General features: G+C 47.1%; 1 protein-coding gene across 4 annotated transcripts in view; it reads left to right on the top strand.

Annotated features, from left to right (window-relative positions):
- Positions 1 to 15,541, top strand: part of LOC311239536 (SWI/SNF-related matrix-associated actin-dependent regulator of chromatin subfamily D member 3-like) — a 208,108-nt gene that overhangs the window by 83,452 nt on the left and 109,115 nt on the right. For all 4 annotated transcript variants that reach the window (XM_084327858.1, XM_084327859.1, XM_084327860.1 and 1 more), the window contains one exon: positions 3,273 to 3,315. In XM_084327858.1, the coding sequence (XP_084183984.1) occupies positions 3,273 to 3,315 (43 nt within the window). The remainder of the gene's footprint in view (positions 1 to 3,272; positions 3,316 to 15,541) is intronic.

Here is a 15,541-nt window from a genome sequence, read left to right as displayed (position 1 = left end):
GTACAGATGGCACGCAGGTACTTGTCTGCCCCATCCACAAGCACAGTGACTAATTTATTTATTTAGTGTCAGTTCTTATGCTTTTTTGGTATAATATCTGGTGGAAATAGACTAATAAGTCGTTTTGTAATTAAATGTTGTCGTTGAAAAGCATAAATCAAAAGCAAAATGTATTTTGTTTAATTTATGCAGTGGTACAAATTGACAAATACATTTTAAAATACGGGTATTCGTTTTGGTATTTGGTATTCGTTATTCAGTATTCGTCGTGTTTCCTTATTTTCAGTTTTGGGCCAAGAATCTTAATTTCGGTACATCCTAGTAACTCCCGATGCTACTTCATGTGAACACAATGAGAACGTTAGCTTTGGATGCAACTACTGGTCTTCATGGATGCACACAACAACTCTTTTCTTTACGCTCACAAAACAGTTTTTTGAGTTCACCGGATCTTCCCGTCGGTTCAGGTTCAGATCATTGTGTGTTCAATAGACTATTTGGGGAGTGTGAAACAAGAGTTGTGAGCCCTTCTTCATGATTTTAATGTGTGTTTTTCTGTTTGACTCAAGTTCCAAAGAAGATGTGTGTAAAGAGCTACTACAAACCTCACTCACTCACTCACTCACTCACTCACTCACTCACTCACTCACTCACTCACTCACGCACTCACTCACGCACTCACTCACTCACTCACTCACTCACTCACTCACTCACTCACTCACTCACTCACTCACTCACTCACTCACTCACTCACTCACCCACTCACTCACTCACTGTTATCCTGGTGACTCTCAGGCATGGCACTTTATGCAAGGACCAGGTCAATCTATGTGAGAATCAGGGGCGGGGCTAGGGGGTGGCTACTTGGGCTCAAGCCCCGAATGTTTTCTGAAAAGCCCCGAATCTATTTAAAAAAAAAAAAAAAAATCATTGTTACATGAAAATATGTTTGCACCAGATTTAGCAGAAGCTAATTTCCATCTGTGGTCTATCCAGCTGCTAACTGTATTTGAGTGAGTTAAGTCTTGGTGTTATGGTAGACTCAGACCTAAGCTTTAAATCACAATCAACAAGTTGACAAAAACTTAATTCTTCCACCTTAGAAACATAGCTAAAGTACGGCCATTTATAAATCAAAAGGACGCTGAAAACCAGATCCATGCCTTTATCTCAAGCCAACTCGACTACTGTAATGCACTCCTTACCGGCCTCCCGAAAGAATACGATGATAACTATTTTATTGCAATGCACTATTGCATTATTTTATTCTATTTTACTAACTATTTTATTGCACTGCACTATTTTACTTTGTATCAGTGAATCATAGACGCCTGGCCATAAGAGCATTCGGAGCATCTCTGCTCTCCCACTATTGAACTTGGGGGAGCAAAGGTATGCTCTTGCTCCACCACTTTTTGATCATATGAAAAATATGATATATCCGCCCCCAATATATAAATCTAACCATAACTACGTTATGGTTAACTGAGTTTTATAGTGAAAAGAGCAGCTTTATTGGTCAAGATTGAAGGCTCTATATTGCAGGAAATTGCACGTACAGGTTCATTAAATTCAAATTTAAATAAAAAAAATTTAAAAATTAAAAATAAATAAGAAAAGGGCACCTATCTGGGCTAAGCCCCGGATCTCCTACAATCCTAAATCCGCCCCTGGTGAGAATGCTTCGGATCTATGACATTGACATTGTATGTGTTGTTCAAGGGCATTTGCACAATCTTTGACCATTTTGAATCATCACCTCAAGAATATTTTGGACTGATCAAATGCATGGAACTGGGATTTGGAAAACTCACGAAAACGAACAGAGAAAATAATTCCCTACTATGATGTGACTGGCAGTAGGGCTGCGCGACTGGCAAAAATCATAATCACGATTATTTTTATTGATATTAAAATCACGATTATTACCACTAAAGGTAATAATCAACATTTACAACACAAGACAAAATGAGAGAAATATGACATGCGGCATTAATAATCGTTTTATCTTGATCATGTTGTTTTCATGATCGTGGGAAGCCAAAATGTAATTTGAAATTGAAACTCTGATTAATTGCCCAGCCCTAACTGACAGGCTCCATTTTGAATTCTCATTCTCTCCTGACTTGCTCTGCTGTCCTTATACAGTCAAGAGGGCTAGCACCATGTGTTCTGACGCTCCCCCCAAGGCACCCCTGGAGCTGTGTGGTTTGTAAATGAAACAGAGGACCATGGGAAAGTTTATTGTTTGGGGGCAGAGAAGCGGCCATTTCCTGCTGCAGCTGGATCATGCTTTATTGATTCTCTCACACACACAGGCGTGCACGTGCACACACACACACACACACGCAGGCATGCACACACACACGCAGGCGTGCACGTGCACACACACACACACACACGCATGCACACACAGGCGTGCACGTGCACACACACACGCAGGCATGCACACAGACACACGCAGGCGTGCCGTGCACACACACGCGCGCCTTTTATCGGAATTAAAAGCGTTTGCCTGGATTTTGAACAGATTTCATGATTCTGACTTCACACTCCATAGAGAGAATGACTATACATCAATGTTATTAACTCTCCTGCATGCAGATCCAGCGTTTCCCCGGGGGGGGGGGGGGGGGGGGGGGGGGGCAGCTCGCTCTGGCTGCAGACAGTACAGTAGTCAGTGTCAATCAAAATAATGCAAATAGCCTAATACTTGAGGCTTATTAGATTTGACAGGTTGTAAATTCTAAATGAGATACTGATTCATTAGATCTATTATAGTCATCAGCCCAAGCCTCCTAAAAGACAATTACACACAACACAGACATGCTCTGTCTCGCAGGCATATATTATATCTATGTTGATAGGCTGGTACATTGATAGTCTCTCTCTTTCACTCACACACACACAGAGGCATGCACACACTAGAGTGCCATCCAAATTGTGAAAGCCCCATGCAGAAGTGAGAATAAATTGGCTTTGCTTCAGTCCCTCCTGGTGGCAGGCCTATCACCACACACACGCACGCACGCACGCACGCATGCACGCACACACACACACACACACACACACACACACACACACACACACACACACAGACAGCTGGGGAACAACAGTCTGGACAGGGCCCAGTCACTCAGCAGATGTCCTGTGCACGGCACTATCAGTCACCATAGTAACATGTTTCTTTTTATTTTCATTCTTTCTCTTCCCTATCTCTCTCTCTCTCCCTCTCTCTCTCTTTTGGTCTCTTTCTTCCACCCCTCTTTTAGTGCAAAGAGAAGGAAAATGGCCGACAAGATTCTCCCTCAGAGGGTAAGCTTAGTTATTTTTCTCTCTTCATATGCCATTTATTCAAATGTTTTATGTTTGTTTGCGGTGGATGAGGGTGTTGCCCAGTTATTGGCGACTGCCGGCTGGAGGTGGCTGTAAAAATAACTAAAAACATGCGGGATACAAAAAAAAGAAGAAAACCAAGGTGGAAAAAGGGGTGTATTGTTTTGTGCTGTAGGAGAGGGGCGACATGTCATCCCTCCGTGCAAATCAGCGGAGATGGTTGTCAGTCACCCAAGGCATTGAGTGGACATTCATTTCTAATGCTCACTGGTCTGCGAGAAATATTCTATGCTGTGTTAGAAGGATACTGTGGTGTGTTAGAAGGATACTACAGTATGTTGTGTTAGAATGATACTATTAGGGATGCACCGAATGGGAAATTCTTGGCCGAAACCGATACCGAAAATAGGAAACAGTTGGCCGAAAACCGAATGCCGAAAGGCCGAAAATGATTCATAGAATAGAATTTTTTTTACCAATGTTGTTCAGCTACCTGATTATGGAAAAATATATGATTATGGCAAAACTTAACTTAAATAATAAATAATCACTATTATGGGTCTTTTTGTATCACAAACAGTACTGTATTTGCAAATCTGGTATGTCATAAATGTATAGATGTAGCAGTACTGTCTATCTGTATGTCATGTATGTCATATTATGTCCTGATTAATTGAAAATGGGGGACCCTGATGTAAACAAGACGAAAGTCTTTCTCTGGTCTGCATCCCCTTAACAATTGTGTGTATTGAGCTGTACTGTATTGTACCCATTCTGCAATCTGTTAATAAAGTTTTCAATCAATCAATCAATCAGAGAGAGAGAGAGAAAGAAAGAAAGAAAGAGAGAGAGAGAGAGAGAGAGGCGGACATCTGTGCTCTACTGAGCGCACCTTTCTAGTCCCCAGATGAACGTGCTCTCTTGACTTTGGCACAGTAGACGCGCGACAGACAGCGTCAATGTGAGAAACACAATCCCTCCCCCTCTCGCTCTGAATAATATGCATATTAGATCACTCAGTGATTAACCGCGACGGGCATATAGTAAATAAGGATAAAGCATGTTAAAGACGCATTTATTGGACTCGTTGCGCGCGGAGTTTACATAGAAACAGCGCGAGTCCCAAGAGGGGTGTATCACGCAGGACTGAAGAGCTCACAGCGCACATGTAATGACTGAATCCGCGTTTTGATGACATCATCACGACAACACGCGTTAGGTTACAGGTTGTTTCGGTGATATATTTTCGGTGGAAAAACTCTTTCGGCCAAAAGCCGAAAGGCCATTTTTGGCCATTTTCGGCGAAATTTCGGTGCATCCCTAGATACTATGTTGTGTTAGAAGGATACTATGTTGTGTTAGAATGATACTATGTTGTGTTAGAAGGATACTATGTTGTGTTAGAATGATACTATGTTGTGTTAGAAGGATACTATGTTGTGTTAGAATGATACTATGTTGTGTTAGAAGGATACTATGTTGTGTTAGAATGATACTATGTTGTGTTAGAAGGATACTATGTTGTGTTAGAATTAGTGCTGTCAGGCGATTAAAAAAATGCATCTAATTAATTACAGGATTTGTAATTAATTAATCAAATTAATCGCATTTTAATCGCATAACCATTTTATTCTATATTCTATAATCATATTTCAAATAGCATGTGTCCAGATGGCAGAATTCAGTACTGTATCTACAAAACGTTCTGTTTAATCATCTTCCATCTATTAATTTGCTTAGATTTTTCAGGTCTGGTCAATTTGAGCATGGTGTTATTCACAGTCAAAGATAATTTTTTTTTATTTTTTTTTTATCCACTTTTTCTCCCATTTTTCTATATTTTCTCCCATCCCAATTTCGTATCATCCAATTCAACCCTCCCCTGTCACGAACGCTGTTTCTTGCCTCCCACAAGCCGGCTGCAATGTGGACTAAGTCATACATAGCACAAGTCCCCTCCGGTACTTGAGGTAACAGCAGTCGCATCTTTTCACCTGCGCAGCTCGATCTCTCAGTGTCGAGGAGTAACGCGTGGGAGGCTCACGCTGCCCCCGACACTTCCTGATTCTACTGCGCAGGCGCACCAACCGACTTGTAGGAGTCGCTTGTTCACAACGCCCGATCCCCACCCTTCAGTTTCCCTCCCCGTAATACGGCCAATGTGTATTACTGCGGACGACCAGCTAAACTGAAAACAATGTGGAGAGCTGGATTCGAACACGCGAATCCTAGCGTCTCCACACTGGTGGCGAGTGCCTTGCCCACTACACCACCTAGCCGCCAAAGATAAAAAAAAATTATTGATATTCTCATTTGGTTCATTACAATTGATCAAAATAAAATGTTCAATCAATCACAGCGCAGATTGATTGATTGAATGAAAATGTTATTAACAGATTGCAGAATGGGTACAATACAGTACGGCTCAATACACACAATTGTTAAGGGCATGCAGACCAGAGAAAGACTTTCGTCTTGTTTACATCAGGGTCCCCCATTTTGAATTTTAAGTAAGGGTGCAACTTGCACCATGCAATCCATTCTTTGTGGATTTAGCCCACCGTATTTCTGACACTGGGAATACATTCCCTGAGATTCATAGATGTCCCTAGAATCAGATACCAAGAACATGCAAATGGACCATATTAAAAAAAAGTCTGTAAATGTGTATTCTACATTATCATAAAAAAAAAATTATAAAAAAAAAATTGTAATTAATTTTGAGTTAATTTTCATAACGCGATAATTTGCTGTGTAATTAATTAATCTAATTAACGCGATAAACTGACAGCCCTAGTTAGAATGATACTATGTTGTGTTAGAAGGATACTATGTTGTGTTAGAATGATACTATGTTGTGTTAGAATGATAGTATGTTGTGTTAGAAGGATACTATGTTGAGTTAGAAATGATACTATGTTGTGTTAGAAGGATACTATTTTCTATTTTTCTCCCATCCCAATTTCGCTGTTTCCAATTCTCCCCTCCCCTGTCTTGAACGTTGCTCGCATATGCCCCCCACAGGCCGGTTGTAGGGAGGATAGAAGCCTTGCATCACGTGTCCCCTCCGGTACACGAGGAGGCAGCCTGTCACATCTTTTCACCTGCCAGCGCGGACTCTCATTGGCGAGGTGTAACGTGTGGGAGGCTCACACTACCCCCGCCATTTCCTCAGGGTTCCCACGGTATCTGGAAAACATTGAAAGCATGGGATTCATTTTTTCATTTTCCAGGTATGGAAAGGCATGGAAACTGAGCAAAAGTGACCAATTACATGGAAATAGAAACAGTTGTCCTGGAAAATTTTATTGGATGATTTGTAATAAAATTTAACTATTGAGCACAGAATTAACATGAGTTTATAAAAACCCTTTACATGTGAACCGCTTTTACTGTAGATAGAAATGGATGATCCCATGTTGTATGTAGAGCATGCTCTTGGCATCCTATATGGTATATTGGATGTTGGAATTTGATGCAGGCAACTTGGTGAGCCAAGGGAGCCTTGGCATCTACAGTGAAACTTGAGTGAAACTTCTTATGCAAGTTTATCCTCAAATGTAAGTAGCTGTGTTTTAACTGTGTGGTAAACCTGAGTTTATCAACGTTAGTTAGTAAGCAGTGCAATCTTGCTAACTAGCTAGCCAAGATTGTGTTCGTCACCAACGCCGGAGATGCTGGATTCGCGTGTTCGAATCCAGCTCCCGGCGTTGTCACCAGCTTGGCTGGCCGTTCACACTAATACCATTGGCAGTATTAGAGGGTGGGAAAGCTGGCGGGTGGGTCCTGGGCGTTGTGGACAGCGACCCCTACAGTTCGGTCGGGGCGCCTGCTCAGCGAGGGTAGGATCTGGAGAGAGGTAGTGCGGCCTCCCACACGTTACACTCTCCCAGTGAGAATCTGCGTGGCCAGGCTGGCCTGCCGGCTGGCTGCACATGCGTCGGAGGAAAGCATGTGACAGTCTCCGGTCTCTCGGACCAACAGTAGGGGAAAGTGCGCAACAACCAGGAAGGGTGGGATGGGAGAAAAATCGGAAAAAGGAGGGGGGGAAAGATAAAAAAAATAAATAAAAAACGAGCTAGCCAACGTTAGCTCTCACAACGAGCCAGTTAGCCAGCGCCAGGTACAGTAGCTAGCCAACGTTAGCTCTCATAACGAGCCAGTTAGCCAGCGCCAGGTACAGTAGCTAGCCAACGTTAGCTCTCATAACGAGCCAGTTAGCCAGCGCCAGGTACAGTAGCTACCAACGTTAGCTCTCATAACGAGGCAGTTAGCCAGCGCCAGGTACAGTAGCTACCAACGTTAGCTCTCATAACGAGCCAGTTAGCCAGCGCCAGGTACAGACTGTAGCTAGCCAATGTTAGCTCTCATAACGAGCCAGTTAGCCAGCGGCAGGTACAGTAGCTACCAACGTTAGCTCTCATAACGAGGCAGTTAGCCAGCGCCAGGTACAGTAGCTACCAACGTTAGCTCTCATAACGAGCCAGTTAGCCAGCGCCAGGTACAGTAGCTAGCCAACGTTAGCTCTCATAACGAGCCAGTTAGCCAGCGCCAGGTACAGTAGCTAGCCAACGTTAGCTCTCATAACGAGCCAGTTAGCCAGCGCCAGGTACAGTAGCTAGCCAACGTTAGCTCTCATAACGAGCCAGTTAGCCAGCACCAGGTACAGTAGCTACCAACGTTAGCTCTCATAACGATAGCCAGTTAGCCAGCGCCGGGTACAGTAGCTAGCCAACGTTAGCTCTCATAACGAGCCAGGAAGAGAAGAGGCCGCGAAGATGGAAGAGGAGGATGACAGAGGAAAAGGGAGAACAGTGGAGAGGAGTTGAGAAGAGTAGGAAGAGAAGACAGGAGCGGACACGAGGGGAGGTGTGGAGAGAAGAGGACAGGATGAGATAGGAGAGGAGTGGAAGAGAGAACATATATCAATCCCAGTGCTCATGTGTTCCAGTTCAATAAATTGTTGTTCATCTACAGCTTGTTGCATTATTTCATGCATTGATATTATCAATAAGACATAATCTCTAAGCATTTACAATGTAGACTTGACTGGCACATCTTTTAAATCAAGTAAGTAGTCAGGTGTCCTAGGGGGTTGTGTCTGTGAGGGGAGGGGGGCGCGGATGAGGGCGGAAAACTTCAGGGGCCTATAGATCATCACTTAATATGGTACCTGGAAAATCAGGAGGTAGTATGGAAAAAAATTTCAAGGCAAGCGTGGGAACCCTGTTCCTGTCTCTGCTGTGCAGGCGTCCCCCAACCGACCTGTAGGAGTCGCTGTCCACAACGTCCAGATTACCACCCATCGACTTCCCTCCTGCTGACTCTACCAATTGAGCCAGTATGACGGCCGGCCCAAGCCAGAGGCAACGCCGACAGCCGGATTCGAACCCGGTGTCTCTTGCGTTGGTGACGAGCGCAATGTCCGCTGCGCCACCCAGCCGCCCCTAGAATGATACTATGTTGTGTTAGAAGGATACTATGTTGTGTTAGAATGATACTATGTTGTGTTAGAATGATAGTATGTTGTGTTAGGATACTATGTTGTGTTAGAAGGATACTAATGATTAAGCACCTAGGAACTAATAATGAGGAACCATATGTTAATAATGATTAAGTACCAAGGAACTAAATGTTAGTAATGATTATGTACCAAGGAACTAATGATGAACTACAGTATATTATGTTAACAAACTGTTGATTGAACCATCAGTTACTAGTCTCAGACATGATGTCTTAGTGAAAAGACTTGCTTCCAGAATATCTTCTACTTTGTTTTACAATGACACATTCAGTAAAGAACTATCCATTTGACTCTTGGAACCACATTTTCTGTTGCAACTATATGTACAGTTTTAGCATTGGTGAGGTGCGTGGCCATGTTGGTGAGATGTACAGTATGACCATTTGGGGTGGTGGTGGTGGTTGTTGTTGTCATTGTGCTCAACATAAAATGTCTAGTATAGACATACTCAGTCCCACGAGGCATGATGATGCAATGGTTTGAAAATAGGGAGCACAACATTGTAAATCACACATCTTTACTGTGGTGTTGTGGTTGGCAATGATGATAAAAATAACTAGGAGGATATGAATAGATTTACAGTGACTAATTTTAGTGAGAGAAGAACAAATCAAATACAACAAAATGTACTACAAGTAGAGGAGAGAGGGCTGGGGGGGGGAGAATGGATGGTGAATTATGATATTCCACTAATTAAAAATGTTCAGTACTGTACTGAAGATGGAGAGTGACTGTGCAGTCCTGAGTTTGGTAGGAAGGTAGTTCCACCACCACTGGGGGGCTAGGACAGAGAAGAGTTGGGCTCTGTGGAGCAGAGAACAGTTTACCATAGAGATGGTAATGCTAGGTTGATTCAGAGCACAGGCTGCAAGCTACAGGCTGCTGGAGTGTAGAGATGAACCATGGCCTGGAGTGTAGAGATGAACCATGGGCTGGAGGCTGGAGTGTAGAGATGAACCATGGGCTGGAGGCTGGAGTGTAGAGATGAACCATGGGCTGGAGGCTGGAGTGTAGAGATGAACCATAGGCTGGAGGCTGGAGTGTAGAGATGAACCATGGCCTGGAGGCTGGAGTGTAGAGACGAGTCATGGGCTGGAGGCTGGAGTGTAGAGATGAACCATGGGCTGGAGGCTGGAGTGTAGAGATGAACCATGGCCTGGAGGCTGGAGTGTAGAGATGAACCATGGCCTGGAGGCTGGAGTGTAGAGACGAGTCATGGCCTGGAGGCTGGAGTGTAGAGACGAGTCATGGGCTGGAGGCTGGAGTGTAGAGATGAAGCATGGCCTGGAGGCTGGAGTGTAGAGATGAACCATGGCCTGGAGGCTGGAGTATAGAGATGAACCATGGGCTGGAGGCTGGAGTGTAGAGATGAACCATGGCCTGGAGGCTGGAGTATAGAGATGAACCATAGGCTGGAGGCTGGAGTGTAGAGATGAACCATGGCCTGGAGGCTGGAGTATAGAGATGAACCATGGGCTGGAGGCTGGAGTGTAGAGATGAACCATGGCCTGGAGGCTGGAGTATAGAGATGAACCATGGGCTGGAGGCTGGAGTGTAGAGATGAACCATGGGCTGGAGGCTGGAGTGTAGAGATGAACCATGGGCTGGAGTGTAGAGATGAAGCATGGCCTGGAGGCTGGAGTGTAGAGATGAACCATGGGCTGGAGGCTGGAGTGTAGAGATGAACCATGGGCTGGAGGCTGGAGTGTAGAGATGAACCATGGGCTGGAGTGTAGAGATGAAGCATGGCCTGGAGGCTGGAGTGTAGATAAATGTCTCTTTGTTCTACCGTCAATGCTTGTGCATGATTATCCATATATGGTCATGAAAGTGATGAAACACCCCCCATGGGATGTGAAATAATGGACTGACCCGAGAGAAACTTCACGGGAGATTGTTAACTGAGGCGCTGCCGAACCAAGAAGACACAACGCGTGTTATGGGATAAATAAAAGGCTGACTTGTAAACGGTGATGTCAGATATCAACGGCTCCCTAAGACCATTGCTGCAATTCTGCCTGGACAGCTCAAAATACTAATAAAGACCGTTCGTTGACCACTGTTTGGCGTTGGTGGTTTGATTGATTGATTGATTGAAACGTTTATTAACAGATTGCAGAATGGGTACAGTACAGTACAGCTCAATACATACAATTGTTAAGGGGATGCAGACCAGAGAAAGACTTTCGTCTTGTTTACATCAGGGTCCCCCATTTTCAATTCATCATGTGTGTGTCATTATAACTGTAGCTGAGGGGTACAATTCCCTGACTGTATTAAATAAGTATGGTATCATTAAACCACTACTGTCTTATGTACATTACTACTGGCCATACAGTACACAGGTATATGAGATGAACACCTCCACAATGACACGGTTCCACAACAAATATGGGTTAGAATAATATTTATTAGCAGCACGAAGATTATCTTACATTACTTGAGAATTAGAGTCGCGCTTGTAAGGCGAAGGATGTGCATGAATAGGTCAAAAACGTAAGTCCATTAGAATATTACGCAGGAGATAATGAATACCACCTGTATCATAGGAATTATATCTATGGTACACTAGTAGGTCCGCTGGAGATAATAAAAGGGTCCCTCCGGTTGTAAGCCAGCAGGGGGAGGAATGTTCGAATGCAAAAGTCTGGATCACCGAGGAATCAATAAGCTCCAGCTACGGGAGGCGGTACATTACTCCCTTGATCGGCAGACGAAAGCAGCAGCTATAATCCAAGTATGCTTGCAGCATAGGTGAAAGCCAGCCAGCCTCTCCTAGAGACGGGCTCGAGTGATGTTCCTCACGGGTAAATCCCACACAGTAGTGGGTGTAGACGATTCTCCTCCGCTCCAACAGCCACAGGACCAAAGCAATAATCCAGCCGGAAAAGGCTCTGCATTCACCGGTGTAGATTCTCCGGTGCGCGGTACTTCACATTAACTAGGTCGAACTTGACGTTATTCCACTAAGCTCTGACACTTTTACTGTCCTATTCGCACGCGGTTATAAGTGCTCTATTTAGATGCACGGTTGCTCACTTCACTTGGTCGTTGACTCGTGATGAAGGCTTTACGTTTGAGGGTAACACGTTTCTAGGTTAACTAACTGCTGTATCCACCTGCAACGTATTTATACGTTAGGTGAACAATCTAGTACCAGCCTAATTTCTGTCTCGTATTCTTGCGCAGAGCCGGTCATGTCCAGGCATGTCTTGGCGGTGACTTTGAACTAGACATTGGGGGGTATGGCCGTGGCGCCTAGGGGATCACTTCCAATAGGAGAACGAATATTATGGTCTGTCCTGTACCAGGTAAAGGGATATTCCGTGTATATGTACAGAGAATATACAAGGGATATCAAACGATATACAAATAGTATACATGGGATCTCAAGCAATAAATATATATATTCGGTTTAATCTGACCCTTTGTAACAGCCGCCTCCTAATTAGTCCGCACCTAATTAGATAAGCAGAGACAGATTAACCGTCTTGTCCACTACTCAATGTCCGTTGTGAGGAGTAGGGCAATTCACAAAGTCAGTGGGTCATGGTCGTCATTAGGAGAGTCGGGGAGCCTTGGCAACTCGATCAGCCTCGCCACGGGTCGGGTGTATGTCCGCCCCTGGACGAGCACTTCTGCCGCTCTGACCTTTCCGTCGGCCCCAGTGATCACTTTGCTTACGCGGCCGGCCGGCCACGCAGCTCGGGGTAGTGACTGGTCTATGATCACGACGACTGTGTCCACTTTTAAGTTGTCCCCGTCCTTGACCCGCTTCTGACGGGCTGGAAGGGATGGTAGGGGGGTTAGGAGGAAGCGGGCCTGAGACTGCTTTGATCTGTGCTTGGCTGTGCCTCCACCTCCTCCGTCTGTTTCTCTTGTTTGCTCTGTACCCCGTCTGAGGAGGGGCCGGTTCCGGCCGCACCATCAAGGAGTCGCCTGGGGTGCTGGGTTCGTGGTCAGCTACGTCTGGAGCGCAGCTGAGGGGGGTGGAGTTCCGAACTCCCTCTTGTGCCCACGGTTCTCTCACAGGCCTCTCGCTTAATGTCAATAGCCTCTCAACGGGCTGTACGAGGGAGTGGCCGGTGTCGCTCGCCGTTGTGTGTAGGCAGCGTGTAGACGTGGGTTGACTGTCAAGTCCATAGAGGGGGCCCTGGAGCGTCCACCCCAGTCGGGTCTGAACCGCGACTGCGCATCCTTTGGGTCCGATGTGGGCCGCCTCAATTGGGAGAATGAGGTCCGCGTGGTCGGAGCCGATGAGCAGGGTCGGTGTGGCGCCGTCGATAAGCGGTATAGGTAGTTGACGTAGGTGCACATACTTCGCCATCAGCTGTGGGATGGGGTAGGTGTACTGTGATAGGCCTATGTCGTGGCTGGTGAAGACGTTGGTAATACTATACTGCTTCTCGGGCTGGTCCACCGCTGCTATCTTGAAGGAGACCTTTTCACCCTTTATGGTCTTCTGGTTTCTTCTGATGGTGCGTATTGTCATGGTACCTTTGGCACCCCGCAGGCCCAACTGGGCTGCGGCGGAAGCGAGGAGGAGAGTCTTTTCAGACCCATCGTCCAGGACAGCGTAAGTGTCCAGGACCTTGTCCTCGTAGCTCAGGAGCACTCTGACCACTTTGATGAGCACTCGGGGGGTCCCGCTATGCTGGTCAATGTGGAGCACTCCTGTTGGTCGGTTGCCTTGGATCTTCTGGAGTGGTGCCGACTCGCGGTCGTCCGAGTAGCACCGTGACTCCCAGTGTCTGCTGTAGCAGTCGGTACAGTAGGGAGCGGTCTGGTGGATCTTTGGTACTGGTGCCACCGCCTCGGCCTGGTACATTACCGCGACGGGCCCACTTTGTTGTCCTGGCGGACGCCTGTTGATGTCATGCAGGACCTCCAAGTGGGCGCCGCCGCACCTGCTGCACTTCTTCTTCAAGCGGCACTCAGCTGCCATATGGCTGCGCGCGCAGCGGAAGCAGCGGCGGTGGTCTTTGATCCACTGACTCACCTCGTCCGTGGTCAGCTTCCCGAAAGTGTCGCATTGATACAGCCGATGTTCCCCTTCACAGTACTGGCATTCAATCTTCCACTCCTCTTTCGTCGAGGGGGTGTTGTGGTTCTTGTGCTGCGGTACTGATTCGGCTTGGTGCATAACTGTCACCGACCGGCGGTTATCATTTGATCCCCGAGGTCCTGGTCTTGGGCTTGGTCCACTCCATACGAACGTGTCCAGTCGTAGGCTGCTGACTTCTCTCGCGAGGAAGTCAGATAAGTCTAGGAGGGATGTCTCTGGGCCGTTGGGGTCGCGGTGGTCTCTCTGCCGCCGAAAACGCTCTTGTCGGGCGGGAGGGAGCTTCTCTAATATTCTTTCTACATTAGAGTTAGCGTACAGTTCGTATATCCCCTTTTCCTTTTGGGACCCCAGCATCCCTACCAGGGACTGTACCTTGATAGAGAGGTCATCCAATGCTCTGTTGTCTCTGGCTGGGGGGAGACGGTCAATGTCTCTTATCTCTTGTATCACGTAGTCCCATATGCGTCCATAACGTTGGTTGAGGGCTACTAGAGCCGCGGTGTATGGGGTACTTGAGTTGGAATATGCCAGCGCTATATTATGCGCTCTGGGCACCTTCAGGTGCTTGAGTAGGATAGCATACTTGTACGTCTCATCGGGGACATCGGACATCATTGTCTCTAAGCACATTCGTAGCTCTGTGTACTGTGCTCTGTTCTCGTGTGTGAAGTCCGGGAACGTCGGTGTGCCAAGGTACGATGCCATGGATGGCTGGCACATCGGTGAGCGTTGGGGGAGAGGCCTCCTGGGCGAGTCTCCCCGTACGTGTCGTCGTGGGCTGGTACTTGGTGGGTACCAGGGGTCGGGTACCCAGGTGCTGTTCCTCGGTGCTGACGGTGCGTCAAACTCACCCGTGAGTTGAATCGGGGGTTTGTAGCGCAGTGCCTCGGGGCTGACGTCTGGGCTGTACTGGGCCTCCTGGTCCAGAGTACGTTGCTGCTGGTCGGGGCTGTACTGGGCCTCCTGGTCCAGAGTACGTTGCTGCTGGTCGGCTTGACATTCTTCCTCTTCCTCTGCTAGGTCCTGGAGTCTTCTGTTCAGTCTCTCGGCGACGTAGGCCGGTTCTTCCCGGTTGCTGGGTCTCGTATGGACCGGCCGGGGAGGGGGTTCGGAGACGTGGACAGGATCCTCCTGTTGGCGGGGTCGCTTGGTTGGGTAGGGGAATGTGCCCTAGACCCTTGTCGTGATGATCTCCGGGAGCTCCGTGCGGAGAGAGGGGGTGTCGCCATGGCAATCAATTTGTCCATCGTCTGCGCCTGCAGCCGGTCGCGCTCTGCTTCGCGCTGGGCATGGGCGGCGTCGCGCACTGCTTCGCGCTGGGCATTGGCGGCGTCGCGCTGTGCATTGGCGGTGGCATGGGCGGCGTGGAGATGTGCATTGGCGGCGTCGCGCTGTGCATTGGCGGCGGCGTGCTGTGCATTGGCGGCGGCGTGCTGTGCATCGGCGCGGCTTCTTTCAATGTTCTCTTCCGTCTGAAGGCGTCTGGTCTCCAGTCTTATGCGGTCGTCTTCACTCCTTTGTTGCGCCTGGAAGCGCTCTCGCTCGGTTGCAGCGTGTTCGCGCTCGCTGAGGGCTTGCGCTTGGAGTTGCGCGTGAAAGCGCTCTCGTTGGTCTGC

This window comes from Notolepis coatsorum (assembly GCF_963971535.1).
Source record: "Notolepis coatsorum genome assembly, chromosome: 13".
Taxonomy (NCBI): Eukaryota; Metazoa; Chordata; class Actinopteri; order Aulopiformes; family Paralepididae; genus Notolepis; species Notolepis coatsorum.
The sequence above is the reverse complement of the archived record's forward strand: the minus strand, read 5'-3'. Positions and strand labels throughout refer to the sequence as shown.